Genomic DNA, 25271 nt, shown 5'->3' with positions numbered 1-25271 from the left:
AGGATCTAGATTTTTTATTTTACTGTTCATGAAGCAAGTTAATGGATTGTTCCAAAGCAATATATGCTATTGCTGTTGGTCATTTTGTTTATTATTGGTGTGAATGCTGATTCAGTGAAATACTAAGAACACAAAGAATAAAATTATTAATCTTGTTTTGAGAATGTCTTTTGTTTCTTATTTAGTTTATAAATAATAAAATTTGTTACTTTACATGCATATCACCAACAAACTGTTTGAGATGACACTGTTATCTTACAACCATTTTTAGTAATAATTCCCACACTTAAACTTTTGTTGTTCAAACTTTAACACACAGTCAAGAAAATTGTGCAGTGGTTAACACTGCTACTTCACAGCAAGAAGGTCCTGGGTTTGACTCCACCATCTGACTTGGGCCTCTTCCTATGGGCTCTCTTCCACAGTCCAAAGACATGCACTTAACTGAGTTAGGTTAATTGGTTGATTGATTCTAAATTATCAATAGTGAGAATGGTTGTTACCCTTGTGAAAGACTGGTGACCACAATAATCGTCCTCTCAAAGTGAGAAAGAAGTGATGCTGAAAGAAGCATTGATGGGCCAGTGTTGAGTTTATTTGACTTAATAAAGTACTTGGAACGAGTGTCTCAACACTTCTTTTAAGATATTTCTCACTTGTCTAAAGTCTAGATATTTTTTCTTATTCCAAGATATCTTGTGAAGTGTAATTATCTTACAGCACTGAGTGTTTCTTCTTCAATCACCTTTCTCACAATGTGTTTACACCTTACTAGTTATTAATCTCTGGCTCTCTTCCACAGCATGTCTTTTATCCTGTCTTTCTCCTCTCACAACAATGTGGGATTTAATGGTTGTTATTGTTATATATAAATCCTAGCTGTTACGATTTTCTTGCAATCATCAGTACTTTTCATAAAATGGAAGTAAATCATTATGTTTGTTATTTTTTCATGTCTCAGGTCAAACAGGATCTTATGTGACAATAGATAAAATGTGTTCGCTAAAATGAAATGGAGCTCTATAAATAGATATAAACAAATCGACATACAAATTATTGTAGCCTTTAATTTTTCCATTGGTGAGTTTTAAAATCTGTTTTTTGAGATGCTCCAGCTGTCAGTTCTTTCTTTTCCATACTGGGATTGTTTAAAAAGCAGACCACACCAATCTGGAAAGCAAGCTAAAATTACACTACACTAAATTATATACAGGGAGTGCAAAATTATTAGGCAAATGAGTATTTTGTCCACATCATCCTCTTCATGCATGTTGTCTTACTCCAAGCTGTATAGGCTCGAAAGCCTACTACCAATTAAGCATATTAGGTGATGTGCATCTCTGTAATGAGAAGGGGTGTGGTCTAATGACATCAACACCCTATATCAGGTGTGCATAATTATTAGGCAACGTCCTGTCCTTTGGCAAAATGGGTCAAAAGAAGGACTTGACAGGCTCAGAAAAGTCAAAAATAGTGAGATATCTTGCAGAGGGATGCAGCAGTCTCAAAATTGCAAAGCTTCTGAAACGTGATCATCGAACAATCAAGCGTTTCATTCAAAATAGTCAACAGGGTCGCAAGAAGCGTGTGGAAAAACCAAGGCGCCAAATAACTGCTCATGAACTGAGAAAAGTCAAGCGTGCAGCTGCCAAGATGCCACTTGCCACCAGTTTGGCCAAACATGATTTTCATGCAGGACAATGCTCCATCACACGCGTCCAAGTACTCCACAGCGTGGCTGGCAAGAAAGGGTATAAAAGAAGAAAAACTAATGACATGGCCTCCTTGTTCACCTGATCTGAACCCCATTGAGAACCTGTGGTCCATCATCAAATGTGAGATTTACAAGGAGGGAAAACAGTACACCTCTCTGAACAGTGTCTGGGAGGCTGTGGTTGCTGCTGCACGCAATGTTGATGGTGAACAGAACAAAACACTGACAGAATCCATGGATGGCAGGCTTTTGAGTGTCCTTGCAAAGAAAGGCGGCTATATTGGTCGCTGATTTGTTTTTGTTTTGTTTTTGAATGTCAGAAATGTATATTTGTGAATGTGGAGATGTTATATTGGTTTCACTGGTAAAAATAAATAATTGAAATGGGTATATATTTGTTTCTTGTTAAGTTGCCTAATAATTATGCACAGTAATAGTCACCTGCACACACAGATATCCCCCTAAAATAGCTAAAACTAAAAACAAACTAAAAACTATATATATATATATATATATATATAACACCCAGCACGCCCCTGCGGGCGGTTTATCCTTCAAGCTCGGGTCCTCTACCAGAGGCCTGGGAGCTTGAGGGTCCTGCGCAGTATCTTAGCTGTTCCCAGGACTGCGCTCTTCTGGACAGAGATCTCCGATGTTATTCCCGGGATCTGCTGGAGCCACTCGCCTAGCTTGGGAGTCACCGCACCTAGTGCTCCGATTACCACGGGGACCACCGTTACCTTCACCCTCCACATCCTCTCGAGCTCTTCTCTGAGCCCTTGGTATTTCTCCAGCTTCTCGTGTTCCTTCTTCCTGATATTGCTGTCATTCGGAACCGCTACATCGATCACTACGGCCGTCTTCTTCTGTTTGTCTACCACCACTATGGTTAGCCACCACCATTTTGTCCGTCTGTATCTGGAAGTCCCACAGGATCTTAGCTCGGTCATTCTCCACCACCCTTGGGGGCATCTCCCATTTTGACCTCGGGACTTCCAGGTTATACTCGGCACAGATGTTCCTGTACACTATGCCGGCCACTTGGTTATGGCGTTCCATGTATGCCTTGCCTGCTAGCATCTTGCACCCTGCTGTTATGTGCTGGATTGTCTCTGGGGCATCTTTACACAGCCTGCACCTGGGGTCTTGCCTGGTGTGATAGACCCCAGCCTCTATGGATCTTGTGCTCAGAGCTTGTTCTTGTGCTGCCATGATTAGTGCCTCTGTGCTGTCTTTCAGTCCAGCTTTGTCCAGCCACTGGTAGGATTTCTGGATATCAGCCACCTCCTCTATCTGCCGGTGGTACATACCGTGCAGGGGCCTGTCCTTCCATGATGGTTCCTCGTCTCCCTCCTCTTTCTTGGGTTTTTGCTGCCTGAGGTATTCACTGAGCACTCGGTCAGTTGGGGCCATCTTCCCAATGTATTCTTGGATGTTCGTTGTCTCATCCTGGACTGTGGTGCTGACACTCACCAGTCCCCGGCCCCCTTCCTTCCGCTTAGCGTACAGCCTCAGGGTGCTGGACTTGGGGTGAAACCCTCCATGCATGGTAAGGAGCTTTCTTGTCTTTATGTCAGTGGCTTCTATCTCCTCCTTTGGCCAGCCTATTATCCCAGCAGGGTACCTGATCATGGGCAGGGCGTACGTGTTGATGGTCCGGATCTTGTTCTTACCATTCAGCTGACTCCTCAGGACTTGCCTGACCCTCTGCAGGTACTTGGTGGTTGCAGCTTTTCTAGCGGCCTCTTCATGGTTCTCATTCGCCTGCGGGATCCCCAGGTACTTGTAACTGTCCTCTATGTCTGCAATGTTGCCTTCTGGTAGTTCAATCCCCTCAGTTCTGACTACCTTCCCTCTCTTTGTTACCATCCGACTACACTTCTCCAGTCCGAATGACATTCCAATGTCATTACTGTATAGCCTGGTAGTGTGGATCAGTGAATCGATGTCTCGTTCACTCTTGGCATACAGTTTGATGTCATCCATGTACAGGAGGTGGCTGACAACTGCTTCGTTCCGTAGTCGGTATCCGTAGCCAGTCTTGTTAATGATCTCACTGAGGGGGTTCAGGCCTATGCAGAACAGCAGTGGGGACAGAGCATCTCCTTGGTAGATCCCACACTTGATGGTGACTTGTGCTATGGGCTTGGAGTTGGCCTCTAGTGTTGTACGCCACATCCCCATTGAGTTCCTGATGAAGGCTCTTAGGGTCCCATTGATCTTGTACAATTCTGGGCATTCCAGTATCCAGCTGTGGGGCATTGAGTCATAGGCCTTCTTGTAATCAATCCAGGCAGTGCACAGGTTGGTCAGTCTGGTCTTGCAGTCTCGGCTCACTGTTCTGTCTACCAGTAGCTGGTGTTTTGCGCCTCTGGTATTCTTGCCAATCCCTTTCTGTGTCCCGCTCATGTATTGACCCATGTGCCTGTTCATCTTAGCCGATATGATGCCTGACAGGAGCTTCCATGTAGTACTGAGGCAGGTTATTGGTCGGTAGTTGGAGGGGACCGGTCCCTTCTTGGGGTCCTTGGGGATCAGGACCGTCCGACCTTCGGTTAGCCATTCCGGGTGTCTCTCGTTAACTAGCAGCTGGTTCATTTGTGCTGCCAGACGCTCGTGGAGTGCAGTCAGCTTCTTTAGCCAGTAGGCGTGAACCATGTCGGGCCCTGGTGCTGTCCAACTCTTCATACTGGAGACCCTTTCTTGGATATCTGCCACTGTGATGGTTACTGGACCCTGTTCAGGGAGGTCGCTGTGGTCTGCCCTCAGATCCACTAGCCACTGAGCATTGCCGTTATGGGTTGCGTCCTTCTCCCATATGCTCTTCCAGTATTGCTCCGTCTCCAGCCTTGGTGGTGCTGTTCTCTTATTGTTCCCTTGCCACTGAGAGTACACCTTTGCTGGTTCTGTGGAGAACAGCTGGTTTATTCTCCTGCCTTCTATCTCTCTGGTGTACCTCCTCAAGCGGCTGGCCAAGGCTGTGAGTCTTTGCTTGGCAGTTTCCAAGGCCTCAGGTATGGACAGCTTGCTGTATTTCTTATGCACCTTCGTTGTCGCACCTTTCTGCAACTCCGTTAGTTGGCTAACCTCCCTCCGTGCTACTTTGATCTTGCCCTCTAGCCTCCTTCTCCATGGAGGGTACTGCCCCTTGTGGCTGTTCAACTTGTAGCCAAGCATCTCACTGATCACTGCTGCCGTATTGTAGATCAGCTTGTTAGTGTCGGTAATCGTGGTTGTAGGTATCGTCCGTAGTGTATATATATATATATATATATATATATATATATATATATATATAAAACACCCAGCACGCCCCTGCGGGCGGTTTATCCTTCAAGCTCAGGTCCTCTACCAGAGGCCTGGGAGCTTGAGGGTCCTGCGCAGTATCTAAGCTGTTCCCAGGACTGCGCTCTTCTGGACAGAGATCTCCGATGTTATGCCCGGGATCTGCTGGAGCCACTCGCCTAGCTTGGGAGCCACCGCACCTAGTGCTCCGATTACCACGGGGACCACCGTTACCTTCACCCTCCACATCCTCTCGAGCTCTTCTCTGAGCCCTTGGTATTTCTCCAGCTAGATATAATCAGTCCATAAAACCTTAGAAAAATCAGTCTTGAGATATTTCTTGGCCCAGTCTTGACGTTTCAGCTTGTGTGTCTTGTTCAGTGGTGGTCGTCTTTCAGCTTTTCTTACCTTGGCCATATCTCTGAGTATTGCACACCTTGTGCTTTTGGGCACTCCAGTGATGTTCTGAAATATGGCCAAACTGGTGGCAAGTGGCATCTTGGCAGCTGCACGCTTGACTTTTCTCAGTTTATGGGCAGTTATTTTGCGCCTTGGTTTTTCCACACGCTTCTTGTGACCCTGTTGACTATTTTGAATGAAATGCTTGATTGTTCGATGATCACGTTTCAGAAGCTTTGCAATTTTGAGACTGCTGCATCCCTCTGCAAGATATCTCACTATTTTTGACTTTTCTGAGCCTGTCAAGTCCTTCTTTTGACCCATTTTGCCAAAGGAAAGGTAGTTGCCTAATAATTATGCACACCTGATATAGGGTGTTGATGTCATTAGACCACACCCCTTCTCATTACAGAGATGCACATCACCTAATATGCTTAATTGGTAGTAGGCTTTCGAGCCTATACAGCTTGGAGTAAGACAACATGCATGAAGAGGATGATGTGGACAAAATACTCATTTGCCTAATAATTCTGCACTCCCTGTACATATATATGTATATATATATATATACACACACATATATATATATGTATATATATATATATATATATATATACACACACACACGCACACACACACACACACACACACACACACACACACACACACACACACACACATATATATATGATGAACCAAGCATTCCTTTAACATTAAATAGTAATGACTTCATGGATTTATTCACTAATCAAATTTTAACCATTGGAGAAAAAATTAATCATAATCATCTCACAGAAATAACGTACAGTTACTCTCAATATCATTGATGTTTATGTACCCTTTTTCGAGTTAACTTCAGTAATTACTTCTTCCAAACCAGAAGTTATTACTATTTTTAGACCCCATTCCTACTGCTCCTACTGTACTGCTCAAGAAGTCCTACTATTAATTAATGCTTCAATCTTAAATATGATGAACCTAGCTCTAATAATCGGCTATGTATCACAGGTAGGGCTGGGTATCGTCACTGATTTCTAGAATCGATTCGATTCCGATTCACAAGGTCCTGAATCGATTCGATCCATTTTGTATAATTTTAAGTTTAAATTTGTTCAGAAGCCAATTGAACGGCAGAAACTAGTTTTTCTTTTCGGAAGTAAGTAAAAAAATAACGGTAGTCTTGTGCGTAACAAGCAAGCGAATAATGCACAAACAGTGTTGGGGAGTAACGGAATACATGTACCGCCGTTACGTATTTAGAATACAAAATATGAGTAACTGTATTCCGTTACAGTTACCGTTTAAAAAGGTGGTATTCAGAATACAGTTACTTTGTTGAAATAAATGGATTACACTGCGGTACTTTCCTGTTTCATTTTGTCGCGGGTCAGGACTGTTTGGGTTTTGTTTGACAGCTACGTTCTTTCGTTCCAGGCGGCAGCGTTACGGTTGCCATGGTTACAGGGCGACGCTCTCTCTCTCTTTCTGCGACTGTGTGTTTCCTGGGTGAGAGAGCGCCTTTTCGTTGTTGTTGTTGTTGTGCTAAGCTAACAGGCAGAATGCTACAAGCATAGCTCTAAAGAATGTAGCATCATTGGCAGTATAGTCCGTGTTGCAGGGAGAATGCACTGCCATACACGTTATGTGTCTGTGAGCGCGAGGAGGGAGAAAAAGGCGAGTGGAAAGGTACGAGTTGTCGTCGAGGAAAAACGGGAGCTGGAAACATGTAAATATAATAATAACCACTGCAGCCAAGAAGAGTGCCTGACGAGCCCAGTTGTAAGTAAGCTATTAAGACTCGACTGTACACCGTGTTCGTGTTTTCCTCCGAAAACAATAAGTTCCGTTGGAGCAGTCTTTCAACGCCTCTCTCTGTCTCTCGCAAGAAAAATTGACCCACACAACAAAGTAAAGCTATTTTTCGGCTATGAGCCGACAGGGACCCCGCCGTATTAGTCAGAGGTCCCTTTACTACAGTTCGGAGTCGCGGACCTTCAGTAATAGTAATAAATCACACAGCAATAGTACATTCACGTTGTTGTAAAAAGCACGATAATATATTAAGTAATCCAAAGTATTCAGAATACGTTACTGTCATTGAGTAACGTAACAGAATACGTTACAGAATACATTTTGGGGCATGTATTCTGTATTCTGTAACGGAATACATTTTAAAAGTAACCTTCCCAACACTGTGCACAAAACAGATTTCGGGGATAGACGGAAAACTGTTCTTGAAGTACACTGAGAAAGAGAGAGAGAGAGAGCTGTGCATGAAGTGTGATTTTATCGTGGTGGAAGCAAAACAGTAAAAGTAAGAGGGAGTCCATGATGATGTTTATGTGAAGCTTAGTTTGGATCTTCTTTTGCTGCTGGTTCAGTCAATATTGTTTGGAGAGAGATAAAACTAACAGCTTTAGAATCAGCGCAAAAAGGGCGTAAACACAAAGCGCAGGCCCGCTGAAACATCAGAATCAGCGAGCTGTCGGCTTTCAGCCCCGACCATGTCCGTGTCGTTGGGTGAGAAAGGCGACATCTCACTGATTCTGATCCACGGTCCGGGCTTTGTGTTTACGTCTTTGTGCAGAAGCCGTGCACCTGCTCTCATTTACTGTTTTAAATTTTTGGTGGTTGTCAAAATTTTGTGACGTTTCACCTGAGATTCTGGAATTTTGGGCAAAATACATTTATATTAAAAAAAAATCAATTCAGGATTTTAATGAATCGATATCACGTTATCCAAGCCAGAATCGATTTTAATCGATGAATCGATTATTAAAACCCACCCCTAATCACATGCCTTCAAACTGGCAGTAGTTAAACTGTTGCTTAAAAAGCCATCTCTTGACCCAGGGGTCTTAGCTAATTATAGGCCAATCTCCAGCCTTCCTTTCATCTCAAAAATTCTTGAAAGAGTAGTTGTCAAACAGCTAACAGATCATCTGCAGAGAAATGGCTTAATTTGAAAAGTTTCAGTCAGGTTTCAGAGCTCATCACAGCACAGAAACAGCGTTACAAATGATCTTCTTATGGCCTCTGACAGTGGACTCATCTCTGTGCTTGTCCTGCTAGATCTCAGTGCAGCGTTCGATATGGTTATTACAGCAATAAGTCACACATATCTTTTCCCAGAAGTGTGTGATTAGTGAAATGTATAAAAAGTCTCAACAGGATCACCCTGACGAAGACTTGCATAGACTTTGCTGTTGCTCGCTTGCAAGTAATGAAATAAGAAGTATGTTCAGGAAGTTGCACAACTCGTTTACTGACATAATGTGTAACCCGTTCCACAATCCTGGAGACACCATTCAGTCCAAGGCCTTTGACGGGATTGTTTCTGGTACAAACAGATGGTACAAACTGCCTGATATGTCTTTACCCAGTCTTTTACCCTTTATTTTTTTTAAATATGTTAAACTTGCTGTTCTGTGTCTCACTTTATAAGACCATTTTTCTGACAGAAAACCTGGGTGCTCACAGTGAAAGTGAGGACCTTGGTGAGGGAGCACAAGCCAGCAGATGGACTTACGGCTGCTAAGGTACAGTATTGCAATGCTTGTAAAGGGGCTCTGGCTTCATGCTCCACTGGGCACTAAAAAACAGTGCTCCAGTCTTCTCTGCCAGGTCCTTTAAAGACAGAGAGTAAACCAGAGCCACAAGAAAACTACTAAACTCAGAAACCTCTGGTAAGGACCTTGTTTGTTATTATTGCCAGCAGCCAGGCCACAAAACTTCTGTGTGCCCCATCTGCAAAGCTAAGGTCACAGGGGATTGCTATGCACCCCAGCAGAAGATGGAGCCCACAGGGAAAGACAGTGGAAATGCAGTGCTAGAAAATGGTAAATGTCAATAGTCAGCGAGTTACTGCTTTGTTGGAAATGTCTTTGGTTAACCATTGTATGGTACCAGTGAGCAATATGGATTATAGCAGACAGGAGGAAATTTTGTGTGTACATGCTACTAAGCATCGTTACCCCAAAGCTGATGTGACAGTGACCAAAAAGCTCTCCAGAGAGTGATCCGTACAGCAGAACGCTGCTGCAGGATTGCTCTCCCCCCGCTTCAGGACACCTACACCAGGAGATGCCGGACTAGAGCAGCGCAGATACTGAAGGACCCGTCCCATCCTGGCAACAAACTGTTCCAACTTCTGCAATCTGGTAGAAGGTTCCGCATCTTCCGGGCAAGGACAGAGAGACTCAAGAGGAGCTTCTATCCCCAAGCCATCCGTGCCCTAAACACACACACCCGCCCTCTCACATCATCTATAATTGACTGAGACAGGACTCTTCCAGACACTAAACCAAGGAACAATGTCCATTTCAATTCCTTTAATTTTAAATATGTTTATATTGTCTATCCTGTAAAATAGTCAGATGTCCATTCATATTAATGTACAGAATTCACCTGCTTGCTGCTACATTGCTGCACATTCACCCAATGTATATACTACATATATATATAACATTATATATATACACATATATATATATATATATATATATATATATATATATATATATATATATATATATATATATATATATATATGTATATATAATGTTCTTCCTCTACACCCCCCCCCCCCCAATTTTTTTGCACATGTCGAGGAGCGTGTCAGGCTACATTTCACTGTGTGTTATACTTGTATAACTATGCATGTGACAAATAAAGAACCTTGAACCTTGAACCATTAATGAACAGTCCTACATGTTTTCTTTTCTGGTGGTACAGAGCCTGCCTGTTGATGTTATCCCAGGAATGGAGTTTTAGGGAGGATGAGACATTGAAAAACTTGATTGCTAAGGTTACTGAAGGGGAAAATGGAAAGTGAGAGGGGAAATGAAAAGTTCATTTTTAATAAGCATGTGTTATACGCAGTTGACTGTGACCACCAATATCTTGAGATCCCTGGTCCCTAGGTCCTTTATCATGTACCTAACACACACCCTTCCCTGGGTCTTTAATGTTTGCAGACATACAGAAATCCTGAAGTGCATGCTCCATATGCCAGAAAACATGTCCTCCAAGGAAGTCAGACCAAAACCTCCTGTAGTCACTGCCAGTTATCTACACTCATTTCTAAAAGACCAGGGAACCAATCCGTGGCTGCCCTTCCTGCTGTTTGCATACAGAGAAGTTCCCCTACCTTTAACGGAGTTCTCCCCTTACAAGTTACTCTATGGCTGGGATGTACATGGGCCCTTGGATCTACACTCGAAGGGTTGGGAGTCTCCTTCCTTCACTTGGAGTGATAAAGTACTATGTACTCGAAATGAAGCACCATCTGGCAAGACATTGCAAGGAAGCTGGGGGAACATGTCCAAGGCTTATATAACCCAGAAAACCTGGTATGGCCAGCAGGCAAGGCACTGTGATTTCCAGCACTGTCAAAAGGTTTTGTTATTCCTCCTTTCTGCTAACACTTCTGGCAAAATGCCAATGGCCGTACACTGAAGGCTCAACAAAATGAACAGGTCCGTTTTAAACTCTAGCATCTGGCTTGTGTTGCCTTTAAGCCATTTTAAGATCCGTGGCAACGTGTCATGCAGGACGCATCTCCCTTCTGTGTGCAAGTGAATGAGTGAGTTTATGTGTCTGTAAGGAGTATGTGGTGGCTACAGTGAACACTGAAGTTTGGTCAAAGCAAAAAATCTATGATGATTTTTTTTTATAATCGAGTTGCAGCCCTAGTCAACACTGCAGTCTGCTCAAGTTACTGAGCAGTCTCAAACCAATGTTCCAAGTCCTTGGGAACACACAGGATGAGTTATCAAAAGCTGAAATACTAAGCATTGATTATCCAAGGTTTTAAAGGTTATCTTTACCTAAGCTGTTGCGAGATTTAAACAAATAAAAGTTACCGCCTTTTGGACGGGCTGAACTGCTATATGTATTTGACTGACCTGGTGTGGAAATGTTTAGACATTCACAATTTACTGACATCAAAAGGATGATTTATTTTGCTGAGATGCTGAACCACATCAATGTCAAAGGCCTGATCCAATGTCCAAGGAACACAGAGCTTTGCTTACAAGCTCTGTAAGCTCTGTAAAAGAAAACCACCAGACTAAAAAGATCCAAAAGATATTAATTAAGAGTTGTTAATTCTCTTGCATTTTGACGTCACAAAAAAGATGTACACAAATATTGGAATTACCCTAAAACTGGCAGAAATGATGAGACAAGCCATACCTGATGAGACAAGTAAAGGCTGTACACTTCCGGTATGATGGCGCCTGTGTTTGGCTTTGCCGCTGCCGGGTGCAGTTTGTCACGCTCTTTCGTCGTGCTGTTTTTCTCTGCTCTGCTGTTTTCTATTTGTATCAATGATGTACTGGCTGCCTTGGTTTATGATCGTTTGACGCTGTTATCCATCCGATCTTCAATGATGGCTCAAGATGTCTCATCCTCCTCCTCCTTTGGCACTTTCCATCCTCCGCACTCCTTTGGCACTTTCCATCCTCCACCAGTGGCTGGATCCTCCGCCAGTGGCTGGATCCTCCGCCAGTGGCTGGATCCTCGGCCAGCGTCCTCAGCGTTCCCCGCAGACCACGGAGAAGGAGAGGAAGAAGAGCAGGTATCCAGGTGAAGCTTAGGCTTTTCTGGCGGCGGGGTCTGACTAGAAAGCGATGTCGAGCGTGCTTTGTTACCTATGCTCAGAACAGCTCCATGGAGAGGAATTTGTTTTCCACGTCCCTGCTTGGAGATGCAGGGCCCGGCTCTCCGAGACCGTGCTGCCTCAGAAGGGTTCATCCAGACTCTCCTGCTGACTGGCTTTTCATCCCCTCGGTGAGTGGAATCTACGAGCGTGAAGGCTCAAACCCCAAGTATTTACGTCCTTTAACTCGAGCCTCTGCCAAAAATGATGCTTCCACCCCGCTGAACATGGCACTTTTTAATGCCCGATCATTGACTAATAAATCGTTCGTGCTTAACGATTCTATATCTTCTAAAAAACTGGACTTCTTATTTCTGACTGAGACCTGGCAGCGGGACTTGGACTATTCGTCTCTCATTGAAATGTGCCCGAACGGCTATTCCGTCATCAGCCAGCCTCGGGGATCTGGTCGTGGAGGAGGTCTCGCGGTGGCATTTCAGGGCCGTTTCAACTGCCGTTCAGTGAAAGTTGGACACTTTCTTTCCTTTGAATTACAGCTTATTAAAATCAGAAGTAAGGATCCTTTTTATTGTGCTGTGGTGTATCGTCCACCCAGCCCAAATAGCTTGTTTTTATCGGAGTTTAGCGACTTCCTGTCCTCTACTATGAGGTTGTCCAGACTGCTTTTAGCTGGGGATTTTAACATACATGTTGATGATGACTCCGACCTCTTTGCCAGAGGTTTTATCAACATTATGGATTCTTTTCATTTTACCCAGCATGTGTCCGGCCCCACACATAACAAAGGACACACACTGGACCTTGTTTTTACTTTGGGTTTGAATATTGATTCTATTTTTTATTTTTATTTAACCTTTATTTAACCAGGAATGTCCCGTTGAGATCAAAGACCTCTTTTTCAAGGGAGTCCTGGCCAAGAGGCAGCACATTTCAAGACAAATACATACGAACAAACAAAGTTAAAATTACACAAAACAATTACACATTATTGAGGCAGCCTGTAGGCCTTTGAGTTTAGTTTTAAAAACATTTAAAGACAACAATTCAGTTAGTTTCCAGTCTTTCTGTAACATGTTCCATGAAAAAGGCGCAGAGTGGACAAAGGCTTTCTTACCCAGCTCTGTGCGGACAAGGGGAACAGACAACAGCAGCTGATCATTTGAGCGCAAGGAGTAAGAACCACTATTTGTCCTTGTGACCAACGTACAAATATAAGGAGGCAGCAATCCAAGCATAGCTTTGTAAATAAAAGTGTACCAATGCCCCTGTCTTCTAATGGCCAAAGAAGGCCATTTTACTCTTAAGTACAAATCACAGTGATGGGTCAGGTATTTACAATTGGTAATAAACCTCAAGGAAGCATGATACATCGTGTCCAACATTAGAAGACATGAAGAAGAAGCGTTCATATACAGAATGTCACCATAATCTAACACAGATAAAAAGGTTGCAGTGACAAGACGTTTTTTTACTGCAAAAGAAAAGCACTGTTTATTACGGAAGAAAAAACGAAGTTTAAGTCTCAGTTTCTTTACTAGTCTCTCTATATGTGGTTTAAAGGTGAAGGAGTCATCAATCCAGACACCAAGGTATTTATATTCATGAACTATCTCTATGACATTTCCTTCAAGGGTGGACACCACTGGAATTTGTTCCAGTGGTGTCTGAGGACATTTTTTTTTATCTCTGATCATCTCTGTATTCTTTTTAACATGTATTTTCATGAGCCTTTGTCTCCTGTTCACCGGACAATTATCTCGCGCATCATAAATTCCTCCACAGCGGAGAATTTCTCGGATGCTTTTAATTTAACAATATCCCCGCAAAATGGCGTTGATTTCTTAACAGATCTATTTAATAACCATTGTTTTTCGATTTTAGATTAAATCTGTCCGGTTAAAATGAGACCAGTTTCTGTTTCCAAGTCCTTACCCTGGCTAAATGACAACATCTGATCCATAAATCGTGATTGTCGTAAAGCTGAGCGCTTATGGAGGAAAACTCATTTAAATGTTCATCTCCTTTACTTAAAGGATCTTTTAGCCTCTTTTAACAATGCAATTAGAGATGCGAGGGCTGCTTATTTTTCTCATCTGGTTGCAAAGAGCAGAGGTAATCCTAAGGTATTATTTGACACTATTACTGATATTATTACTCCTGCTCCACCTGCTGCCATTATTTCTTCTAATGAAGACTGCGAAACATTTCTTTCTTTCTTTCTAGAAAAAATTAGTAATGTAAGGAAAAAATTGTCCCCATCAGCATCTGCATTGTCAGTTCCTACGCCAGCTCGGCCTGTCGTTTTAGAATGCTTTTTACCTGTCTCACTATCAGAGCTGGAAAAAATAGTTAATGCAACAAAAGCATCCTCCTGTTCACTCGACATTTTACCCGCATCGTTATTCAAAAATGTCTTCCACTCTATTGGTCCCTGTGTGCTCACCATAATTAACACCTCACTGGGATCTGGTAAAGTCCCTGCTTATTTTAAAACTGCTGTTATACACCCCCTGTTAAAAAAGCCTATGCTGGACCCATCTCTCACTAGCAATTACAGACCAATCTCAAAAACACCGTTAATTGCTAAGATATTAGAGAAGGTTGTGGCTAAGCAGCTTACAGCAGTTTTAGACAAACATAATATCTTTGACAAATTTCAGTCTGGCTTTCGTAGAGCTCATTCTACTGAAACAGCCCTTCTTAGAGTTTCCAATGACATTCTGATGCAAAACAATGCAGGAAAGTGTTCTGTACTCCTAATGTTGGACCTCACGTCAGCCTTTGACACCGTTGACCATTATATTTTGCTTGAAAGGCTGAAATACTGGGTTGGTGTATCTGGGTCTGCCTTAGAGTGGTTCTCCTCGTATCTCTATGAACGATACTTTTCTGTGGTGGTTTCTAAGTATAGGTCATCTTCCACGTCCCTGTCCTATGGTGTGCCACAAGGTTCTGTGCTGGGGCCCTTATTGTTTTTAATATATCTGCTTCCTCTCCAGCATATTTTAAGCCCCTTTGAGGACATTTGCTACCACTGCTACACAGACGACATCCAGCTATATATATCTTTTAAACCTGAAGATGTTTCTAAGCTGCAGATTCTAAATGTGTGCTTAGAAACCATCAAAGGTTGGATGGCTGACAACTTCCTCCAACTTAATGAAAAAAAGACTGAAGTCCTTGTATGTGCTCCAGACAGACATGTACCTAACATAATGAATGCTCTTGGTCCTCTTTCAACATTTGTGAAATCGTCTATCAGGAACCTAGGGGTAACCTTTGATTCTGCTCTTACCCTGGATGTCCACGTCAAATCTCTGGTTCAGTCCTGCTTCTATCATTTAAGAAACATTTCTAAATTGAGCCCCATAGTATCTCATACTGAACTGGAAATTGTTATTCATGCATTCATTTCATCACGATTGGACTACTGTAATTCACTGTTTACATGTCTAAACAAAAACTCCCTGGAGCGTCTGCAGATTGTCCAAAATGCTGCAGCAAGGCTTCTGACAAAAACATCGAAATACTCTCATGTAACACCATTGCTTATACAGCTGCACTGGCTCCCTGTTGAATTCAGAGTCCATTTTAAGATTCTGGTTCTGACATTTAAGGCTCTTCAAGAACAAGCACCAGCGTACATCATTGAACTTTTACAGCCCTATGCCCCTAGTAGGTCCCTGAGGTCTTGTGATCAGGGCCTACTTGTTATTCAGTATACAAGACTGAAAACCAAGGGTGATAGAGCTTTTGCTACTGTGGCTGCCAGACTGTGGAATTCTCTTCCTCAGAACTTAAGATCCGCAGACTCAGTGATTACTTTTAAAAAACAGCTAAAAACACATCGTTTTAAAATTGCATTTTGTTAACTTTTGACTGTTTTTGTTTTATACCTTGTGAAGCACTTTGTGATCTTTTATCTAGAAATGTGCTATATAAATAAAATTTTACTTACTTACTTACTTACCTTTCTTTGGAGTCAAGAATGCTAGGCCCTGACATGTTAGAAATTTCCACAGGTGCTTGTGTTACATAATTGGGCCTGTGCACTAGAACATTCCCTAAATGTTAAAACTAAATTAGTCACCAGTGAAATGAATGGTGAGTCACACATCACTAAGCTTGGTTTAGAGCTGGTAAAATGGTAATGCAGAGAACAAAAACAGGCACAGTTGATAATGTAGTGTACATAGACAGAGACAAAGAAAGATACAAACAAAAATGAGTGGTAATTCCAGTACTTGTAGTTCCCCATTAAACTATGCATGTACTCTATACAAGGTTTAAGCAGTGTGCCACTCAGTCTATGTTAAATTCCATCTTACATTGTAAAAAAAAGGGTCATTGTTGCACCAAAGGGAGGGAGTATGTAATCAGTTTGGTTTATTTGTTTGTCTGTCTATCTTTTTGTTAGCATTTTAGTGTCCACAGTTATCGTTTTCAAATTTAATCTGATGGTAGTATTTGTTAAAAAAAAAAAGTCAAGAAAACATGTCAAGTGATATATGGGTTTCTTAGATCATTTGTGCTGCCCCCCCCCCGCCAAAGGTGTGTGTCCCGGCGTAAAAGTAATGCAGCATTTCAGAAAAGGAACATCAACCAACAGTAAAATATAGGGGTCATAGTGTGATGGTCTGGGGCTGCTTTGTTTCTCAGTTTCCCATTATGAATATACAGTATGGGTAAGGTGCACATATGCCATTTTTAAAATGTCTGCCTCTTTAGTAGGTTTTCACTTTACAGCAGCAAACTGTAGCAACAAGGTTTTTAGTGCCACCAATAGCCCCAGACCTACAGTGGGGCAAAAAAGTATTTAGTCAGCCACCGATTATGCAAGTTCCCCCACCTAAAATGATGACAGAGGTCAGTAATTTGCACCAGAGGTACACTTCAACTGTGAGAGACAGAATGTGAAAAAAAATTCCATGAATTCACATGGTAGGATTTGTAAAGAATTTATTCGTAAATTAGGGTGGAAAATAAGTATTTGGTCACCTCAAACAAGGAAAATCTCTGGCTCTCACAGACCTGTAACGTCTTCTGTAAGAAGCTTTTCTGTCCCCCACTCGTTACCTGTATGAATGGCACCTGTTTGAACTCATCATCTGTATAAAAGACACCTGTCCACAGCCTCAAACAGTCAGACTCCAAACTCCGCCATGGCCAAGACCAAAGAGCTTTCGAAGGACACCAGGAAAAGTATTGTAGAGCTGCACCAGACTGGGAAGAGTGAATCTACAATAGGCAAGCAGCTTGGTGTGAAAAAATCAACTGTGGGAGCAATCATCAGAAAATGGAAGACATACAAGACCACTGATAATCTCCCTCGATCTGGGGCTCCACGCAAGATCTCATCCCGTGGGGTCAAAATGATCATGAGAACGGTGAGCAAAGATCCCAGAACCACACGGGGGGACCTGGTGAATGACCTGCAGAGAGCTGGGACCAAAGTAACAAAGGTCACCATCAGTAACACACTACAACGGCAGGGAATCAAATCCCGCAGTGCCAGACGTGTTCCGCTGCTGAAGCCAGTGCATGTCCAGGCCCGTCTGAAGTTTGCCAGAGAGCACATGGATGATACAGCAGAGGATTGGGAGAATGTCATGTGGTCAGATGAAACCAAAGTAGAACTTTTTGGTATAAACTCAACTCGTCGTGTTTGGAGGACGAAGAATACTGAGTTGCATCCCAAGAACACCATACCTACTGTGAAGCATGGGGGTGGAAACATCATGCTATGGGGCTGTTTTTCTGCCAAGGGGACAGGACGACTGATCCGTGTTAAGGACAGAATGAATGGGGCCATGTATCGTGAGATTTTGAGCCAAAACCTCCTTCCATCAGTGAGAACTTTGAAGATGAAACGAGGCTGGGTCTTCCAACATGACAATGATCCAAAACACACCGCCCGGGCAACAAAGGAGTGGCTCCGTAAGAAGCATTTGAAAGTCCTGGAGTGGCCTAGCCAGTCTCCAGACCTCAACCCCATAGAAAATCTGTGGCGGGAGTTGAAAGTCCGTGTTGCTCGGCGACAGCCCCAAAACATCACTGCTCTCGAGAAGATCTGCATGGAGGAATGGGCCAAAATACCAGCTACTGTGTGTGCAAACCTGGTAAAGACCTATAGTAAACGTTTGACCTCTGTTATTGCCAACAAAGGTTATGTTACAAAGTATTGAGTTGTATTTTTGTTATTGACCAAATACTTATTTTCCACCCTGATTTACGAATAAATTCTTTACAAATCCTACCATGTGGATTCATGGATTTTTTTTTCACATTCTGTCTCTCACAGTTGAAGTGTACCTCTGGTGCAAATTACTGACCTCTGTCATCATTTTAAGTGGGGGAACTTGCACAATCAGTGGCTGACTAAATACTTTTTTGCCCCACTGTAGTCTGCCAGTAGCAACAATCCCACCACGATTTCTCCAGAAAGTTTTCTTGTACTCTTTTATTTTAACTATACAGAAGGTAATTTCTGCCTCAACGGGTCCCTTAATCAAAACATGAAAAAACGATGTAGCCTGGCCTGCTTATAACAACAATATATGAGCCAAAAATGTAAATTAATTAACACTTGAAAGACTCACCAGGCTCAAGGCACCAGGGCTTCTCCTCCTCAAAGGACAGCTCTGGAGGGCTATTTTCCAAGGACCTGCATGAGCAACAAAATGTAACTGAATCACAGCACCCCAACTAAACTCTAATGACATACAGACAGAAAACTGTTGAAGGCAAACCAACTGGACATAGTAGTGGTGGACAAGCAGAGGAAGAAGGCCGTAATAATAGATGTAGCTATATAAAGTGATAGCTACATCAGGAAGAACAATGTGAAGAAGAACGTGAGAAGCTGGAGAAATACTAAGGACAGAGAGAGGAGCTGGAGAAGCAAGGTCAAAGGTGAAGACAAGTCTTGGGCAACTGCTCTGTCTAGCAGTAGCTGATGTTTTGTCCTTCTGGTGTTTCGCCAATTCCTCTGGGTTTGCCAAAAACCCAGAGGAATGATTCCAATACACTGCTGAATCTATGTCATGAAGAATGACTGCTGTTCTAAAGGCAAAAATTGCTAAACATTTTTATTAAAAGTCTTGAGTTACAGCTGAAAATCTGCATTCAATCAATTTTATCTTTATGAATGTTTCATTCACTGTGGTGGTGAATAGAGGCAAAACTACAAAAATTATGTCTGACCAACTACCTATGGAACTAACAATATACCATGTGTGTGAAGACCAATACCTGCTTGCTACAGTGATGCAGACAGGAGTCTGACTCAGGCACAGACTGGATGAAGGAATGTGATAGTTGCCCTCCGGTCCTTCCATTGCCCCTTGATGTTGTTCTAACACAGGGCTGCAAAAAGGGTTGGAGGATCTGCAAAGATGACATTTGATTTGTCAAAACAACCTTTGACTACATTAGCTAGTTTGTCTAATGGTTAACTATAAGAGGGAATCTTATGCAAAAGCCCTTTCTAACCCTTTTTCTGTCAGAGGTTTGCTCCTGTCAAAGGGGTGTATTTCTCTCAAAAATTGTTCAAGATGTCTTATTATGTTGGTTAGGTTTGTCAGACCAAGGAAAGTTTAGATACAGTCGGAGGAATAATTATTCGAGCTACTTTGTAAGTTTATTCATTTCCAAAACAATGAATAGTCTCTAATTGCATAGAGACAGAATTCAACCAAAAAAACAACCCAGAAAAAATAAGAGTTAAAACCCCCTGAAAAGTTATTATAAACAGATTTGCATGTCATTGAGTGAAATTAGGTTTTGCTCCACAAGATCAAATACTTGTTTTAGTACTTGGTCAAGAATACTAACTTTCTTGGCATAATTTCTTATTATCAGGTTTTCATATCTCTCAGGTGGGATTTTGGTCTTTTAGGTTTCTTGGTTGCCTGGTTGGCAGCTTCAAGTTTCAGCTTGCTATAGTAATGAGGTCAGGAGACTGATAAGGCCAGGGTGGCTGTAGCTCAGGTGGCAGAGCAGGTCAGCCACTAATCAGAAGATCGGTGGTTCGATCCCAGGTTGCCTCCTGGCTGCATGCCAAATATCCTTGGGCAAGATACTAACCCCATGTTTGCCTACTGGTGGTGGTCAGAGGGCCCGCTGGCGCCGGTGTCCGGCAGCCTTGCCTCTGTCAGTGCGCCCCAGGGCAGCTGTGGCTACAATGTAGCTTGCCAGTGTGTGAATGGATAAATGACTGAATGTAGTGTAAAGCACTTTGGGGTCCTTAGGGACTAGAAAAGCGCTATACAAATGCAGGCTATTTACTTCACAACCTTCTTCTATAGCCACAAGTCCCATACACCAGCGGTCCCCAACCCTCGGGCCACAGACCGGTACAGGTCCGTGAGTGGTCTGGTTGGTGGCTACGAGAGTTGATGCTTGGGTGTCAAATTTATGGTTTTCAGGGTTTTTATTGTTAACTTTTCCCGTGTTGTAGTTGTGTGTCTTATTTTGAAAGAAATATTTACACATTACCATAGCGACCAGAGAGCATTAAGGGGCAGAGAGGAGGACACAACTACACAGTGAATTTGTGTTTATTACTATATTTACAAAATACCACAGTTTTTGTCTTGGTCGTATCATTTTACCTTAAAGGCCAGTCCATGAAAATATTATCTGACATTAAATCGGTCCGTGGTGCAAGAAAGGTTGGGGACCGCTGCCATACACGGCCCATCTTTAGTGATTTGGTTGAGGGAAGGAGGTTCTCATCCAACATTTTACTTTCTATAGTAAAAAGAAACATGGTCCGGTCCTTTTCCCTGTCAATGTAGTGAAGTCATCCTCTACCCTTAGACAAACTGCCCCAAAGCATAATGTTTCCACTTCTTACTTGACTGTGGGACTGGTGTTATTTGGGTCATACTCAGCATTTCTCTTCCTCCAAACACAGTGGTTTGAGTTGATGCCAAAGTACTCAATTTTGGTTTCAGTGGAAGGCAGATGCCAACATTTGAAAGTATATGTACATCAATCGCACAATCACACAATACTTTTTCAGTTTTAGCCTCCTCTTTGGGTTAAATCTTCATCAGAAGTATCAGCTCTATCTCCTGCCTCCAGTACATCTGGATACACAGAATATCTAATCTAAAAGCTAAAAGGCTATTATCATTCAGCCATTACTTTTGGCAGTTTCTAACCATCAGATTTGCCTTAACCTGTAGACATCATTGGTAAAAGATCTGAAACCACAGAGAAAACAAAAGAAGAGTTTCATATATACTCCCTGTTATGGAAAATTCTAGTTTATCCTCACATTTAGATTTATGTGAGGATAAATCTAAATCCTCACAGTACACAGTAAATTAGTGTATGATTTTTGTATAACCTTTGCCTGCTTAAGATGAAGCAAGTGTGTGTCAGTATGACCTCATAAAGAACTGCTTAGCTAGGCCTAATGATGTTTCACTATGTTATCTGCTAACTGTTAGGGTGTAGAAGGACGAAACTCCCAAGATGACAGATGCCAGCAGCTTCCTGGGAAAAGATAGTGGAAGATGCTCTGCCCAGCCACTGCCCATGGGACAGAAGCCTGTTGTAACTAAAAGATACAGAAAGTTGTGTGTGGGGAGGGGGTATAAAAGAGGAGCTGAGACACCCCAAGGGTAGAGCTGGCACGACTGTGAACTGTGATGTTTGATGTGTGTGTTGGCTCTCCTGCGCAGTAATAAATAGCTTGACCGTGTTGCAGACTTTATTTACAAAATTCCATGACAAGTTTGGCATCACAAACAGGATGCTCCGAGTGTGGGAACTCCAAAGACGGCTGATCACCCCAAGGCAAAAAGTCAATCCTCGGTCCCACTAAAGCTTCAAAAAGGGGGAGTTGTGAGGCGAGTCCTCAGCGAAACACCGAGATCATCCAAAAGAACTAGGGGAGAATCTGCACTGGTGAGCTGTGTCCAACCTATGTCATATATGGATGTATAAGTCACTTGGGTTCTCCGTTTGGTCAGGCCAAAGGGTGGGTGAGTCATGGCGCACCTCCGTGATATTTCACGGAGAAGTTCTGGGCTTAAGTACAGAGCAATTTCCTGAGGTCTCAGCTACACACAGGATCTAATGGCCCCTGGGGCAGTGGCTCATGGGAGGTCGGCCGAGTAGCTTAGAGTCTGCAGAAAAAAACCCTAGGCGCCGGGGGACTGGCGTTAGGCGGCAGTATTTTAGCATGTTTGGTCTGTAGAAGGCAAAAGGCTTTGCTAAGGACGCTTACCGAATAACATGGGATGACAGTCAGCACGGCCGAATTAAGGGCTGGGGCGTGGACTGTCACGCACGCTCAACCGGGTGATCAAAGTGAGAACTCAGTCTTTGACTCAATGGTAAAAAATGTAGAAAGAAAGCATGAAATATGTCGTGAGAAAGAAAAAGAAATGTTGAAAAGAAAGTCAGTTGATGTGGATTGAATGAATGATGAAAGAGAGGTGTTTGAAAGTATGGGTGGAGAGAAGAGAAAGCAGTTTTGGAAGGGAAAAAAAGTGGAAGAAAAAAATGTGAAAAAGGAGGAGAGAGGGAGAACCAGAACCAGAACCAGCAGCAGTGGTGGCTGCAAGCAGACTAAGAGGAGCAGGGCAGGACCCCAGGGGACGCTTCAGGTCGTGGTTTTCCCAAGACGCCAGAACAGGGAAGTGACGCAAAAACACAAACCTACATATATACACACACTGATACAGTGAGGAGTGATACAAGAGCCACACACAAACACGGACGCACACACATGCTGACGCAATGAAGAAAGCTTCGCTAACAAGTGCTACGGAAAAAAAGTGCTCCACACACACACATACACAAACACAGAGACTGCTGCAAGAAGCCACACTTAGAACACATTTCATGCCATCCAAAGGGCAAATATGTGCATTTAACAAACAAAGCCTATAAATCTCTGCCTATGTATACAATGTCTGTGTGTGGTGAGAAGGTGGAATTTCTTGTAGACTACGGAGCCACTCTGTGTTACACTCTCACCCTGAAATTCCAGCCAACATTAGAAGGTACACCCACACTGTCTCTGCAACAGGCCATGTTCAAAGAGATAATTTCACCATTCCCCTGTCCTGAATTGACGGACAGGGCCAAAAGTTAAAAGTTTTGTCAGACTCATGTCCAGTAAATTTACTTAATGTGTAAATTAAACATAAATTTGATCTCCTGCCATGATGGCATTACAATCACACAGTCAGAATGTGACCATGCAATGGTGAAATACAGCCCTGTGACCCCTGCCTTCGTGTATGAATGGAAGCTGGGGGCAGGGCTGCTCACTGAAAGTTTTTTTTTTTGTTTGTTTGTTTTTACAAACAGCACGTGACTGCATGCCTCCAGATGCCATTTTTGGCCGCTGATGGCCTGCACTGCACTTTTCACTGTGCTTCGCAGAGCCCTGATGAGAGACATGGGGAGGAGTGGTAAAGAGTTGAACATGATAAACTAACAATGAAATGCTTATTTTAGAGCTTTACATTTGCTGCACTTGCGATTTCCCTCACTAAAGAACAAAAGGTTATTTATAATGGATGCATCCACCCCACACATCTTCCTTGCTAGGTCTGCTGACTACAGGTGGGAAGACCTGGGCAGATTTGTGCACAATTGTAAAAGAGCTTGTGATTGGCAAGTCAGGGAGGACCCAAAAGTGTTGTTCACCCTAAAAAATGATTGCTTATAAAACAGTTATGCTGTCTATTGTTATACTGTTCACTGTTTGCTCATTTGAACTGTTTGATCCCACTGTTGATCAGAGGTGCCTGACGGCCTGTGGGCCAAGTCTAAATACGATGTGGGACTGATTAAAGATTGCAAACCAGCTGTTATCATCTTGTCCTGTAAACTTAGTGGGTTATGAATTGATATGTAAATTAGTTGATTGTTATTAGATCAGGGAACGATCATTTAATTATAACACAAGTGAGCAGAATGTTGCAAATGAGTGGAGACTAACAGACTGAGTTTCCGGTTTCTGATGTATGTGAAGCTTGCACATAGACATACACACACACCTGATTATATGGGAACAAACTTGCTTTGTCAAGTGAAATACATGACATCATCTCACATATTTTTATTTTAAATGCTAAATAAAATGATTGGGTTTATGATTAGTGCAACAGTACAGACCTGAGGAAGAAACTCACATTCCAGGGATGAAACATTGCAATGAGGTGTTTAGGAAGCATCTGACAGTAAACATTAGTGTTGTGTGAACTGTGCAGCTGCTAACAAAAATTTATCTGGTGGAACTATGCCAGTTGACCCCAGACTCTCCAGAACTGTGTGACATCTCAGAGCACTTGTGGGCAACCAGTGGATATGATGCGGGGGAAATGAACGGGGTAGTGAGTCTTAAGTCTGAGTTCAGACCAAGTAAGCATAAACAACAAATAAAGCCAGAAACAGTGAATGCACTACTGCATCTCATGGCACCTGAAGTTCTAATCCTCACACCATACTGTTCCACCAGAAAAACACATTTTTTCTGTGATTTATCTGGCTGACGTTTTTGTTTTGTTTTAGTGTTAGGCTGATCCTATAAGTCAGTTTGGGTCTGTTTTCTCTTTCTAAGAGAATGACAGCCTTATGCTTGGACATGTCCTAAAACTAGACCTAATGTTTTAGGGTTTTTTTTTGTAACAGTGCACTTAAATAAAACCTGTCAGGTGTCACCCCTCCAGGGCATGATATTTTGTGTGCTGATGATTTAACAATCAGCTCTCTTTTCAGCAGGCCTGCAAGATTGATACGAAAGCGCTATGAAACATCCTTACTGGAAACATTTGCAAAGTGTGATTCTTCAGATTACAATGGGCTTTGGAGAAATTCACTCGTCTGGGACACGTGATCTCACGCGACAGTAAGTCCCTCTGTGTAAAAAGGTTGTAGCGATTCAATCCCTTCCAAAATCATAAAGAATTGTTTTTTCTTTTTTTGATATGACATCGTATTGCTATTAGTGGATACTCAAATATGTGCGCGAGAGGCTCCACTCTCAGCAATGACAAATGTGAAGGGACTGACTGGACTGTGACAGACTGATAATGTAAATAAAGCTTTGACTGACTTGAAACTGAGATTAAAGACTGCACCAAGTTTAGGATTAGTAAATGCTGTTAAACAATTCACAAAAAACAGTTAGAAAAGGGTGGATGTTTGTGCGTTGTTTGGTTTTGTTTTCACAGGAGCGGGCAGCGACCAGAGATGGGAAGACTATCTAGGTTCACATAAGCT

The 25271-nt window shown here is 42.6% G+C and overlaps 1 protein-coding gene across 5 annotated transcripts in view; it reads right to left on the bottom strand.

Moving 5' to 3' along the window:
* The window catches only part of cblb (Cbl proto-oncogene B, E3 ubiquitin protein ligase), a 168869-nt gene that overhangs the window by 18232 nt on the left and 125366 nt on the right, over positions 1 to 25271 (bottom strand). For all 5 annotated transcript variants that reach the window (XM_085469607.1, XM_085469608.1, XM_085469606.1 and 2 more), the window contains 2 exons: positions 19272 to 19406; positions 18620 to 18684 (listed from right to left, as the gene is read on the bottom strand). In XM_085469607.1, the coding sequence (XP_085325733.1) occupies positions 18620 to 18684; positions 19272 to 19406 (200 nt within the window). The remainder of the gene's footprint in view (positions 1 to 18619; positions 18685 to 19271; positions 19407 to 25271) is intronic.

Source organism: Copadichromis virginalis, linkage group LG10 (assembly GCF_057382275.1).
Source record: "Copadichromis virginalis isolate Kocher_CV1m ecotype Utaka linkage group LG10, C_Virginalis_male_GT1.1, whole genome shotgun sequence".
Lineage (NCBI taxonomy): Eukaryota > Metazoa > Chordata > Actinopteri > Cichliformes > Cichlidae > Copadichromis > Copadichromis virginalis.
This window is presented reverse-complemented; position numbering and strand designations above follow the sequence as displayed.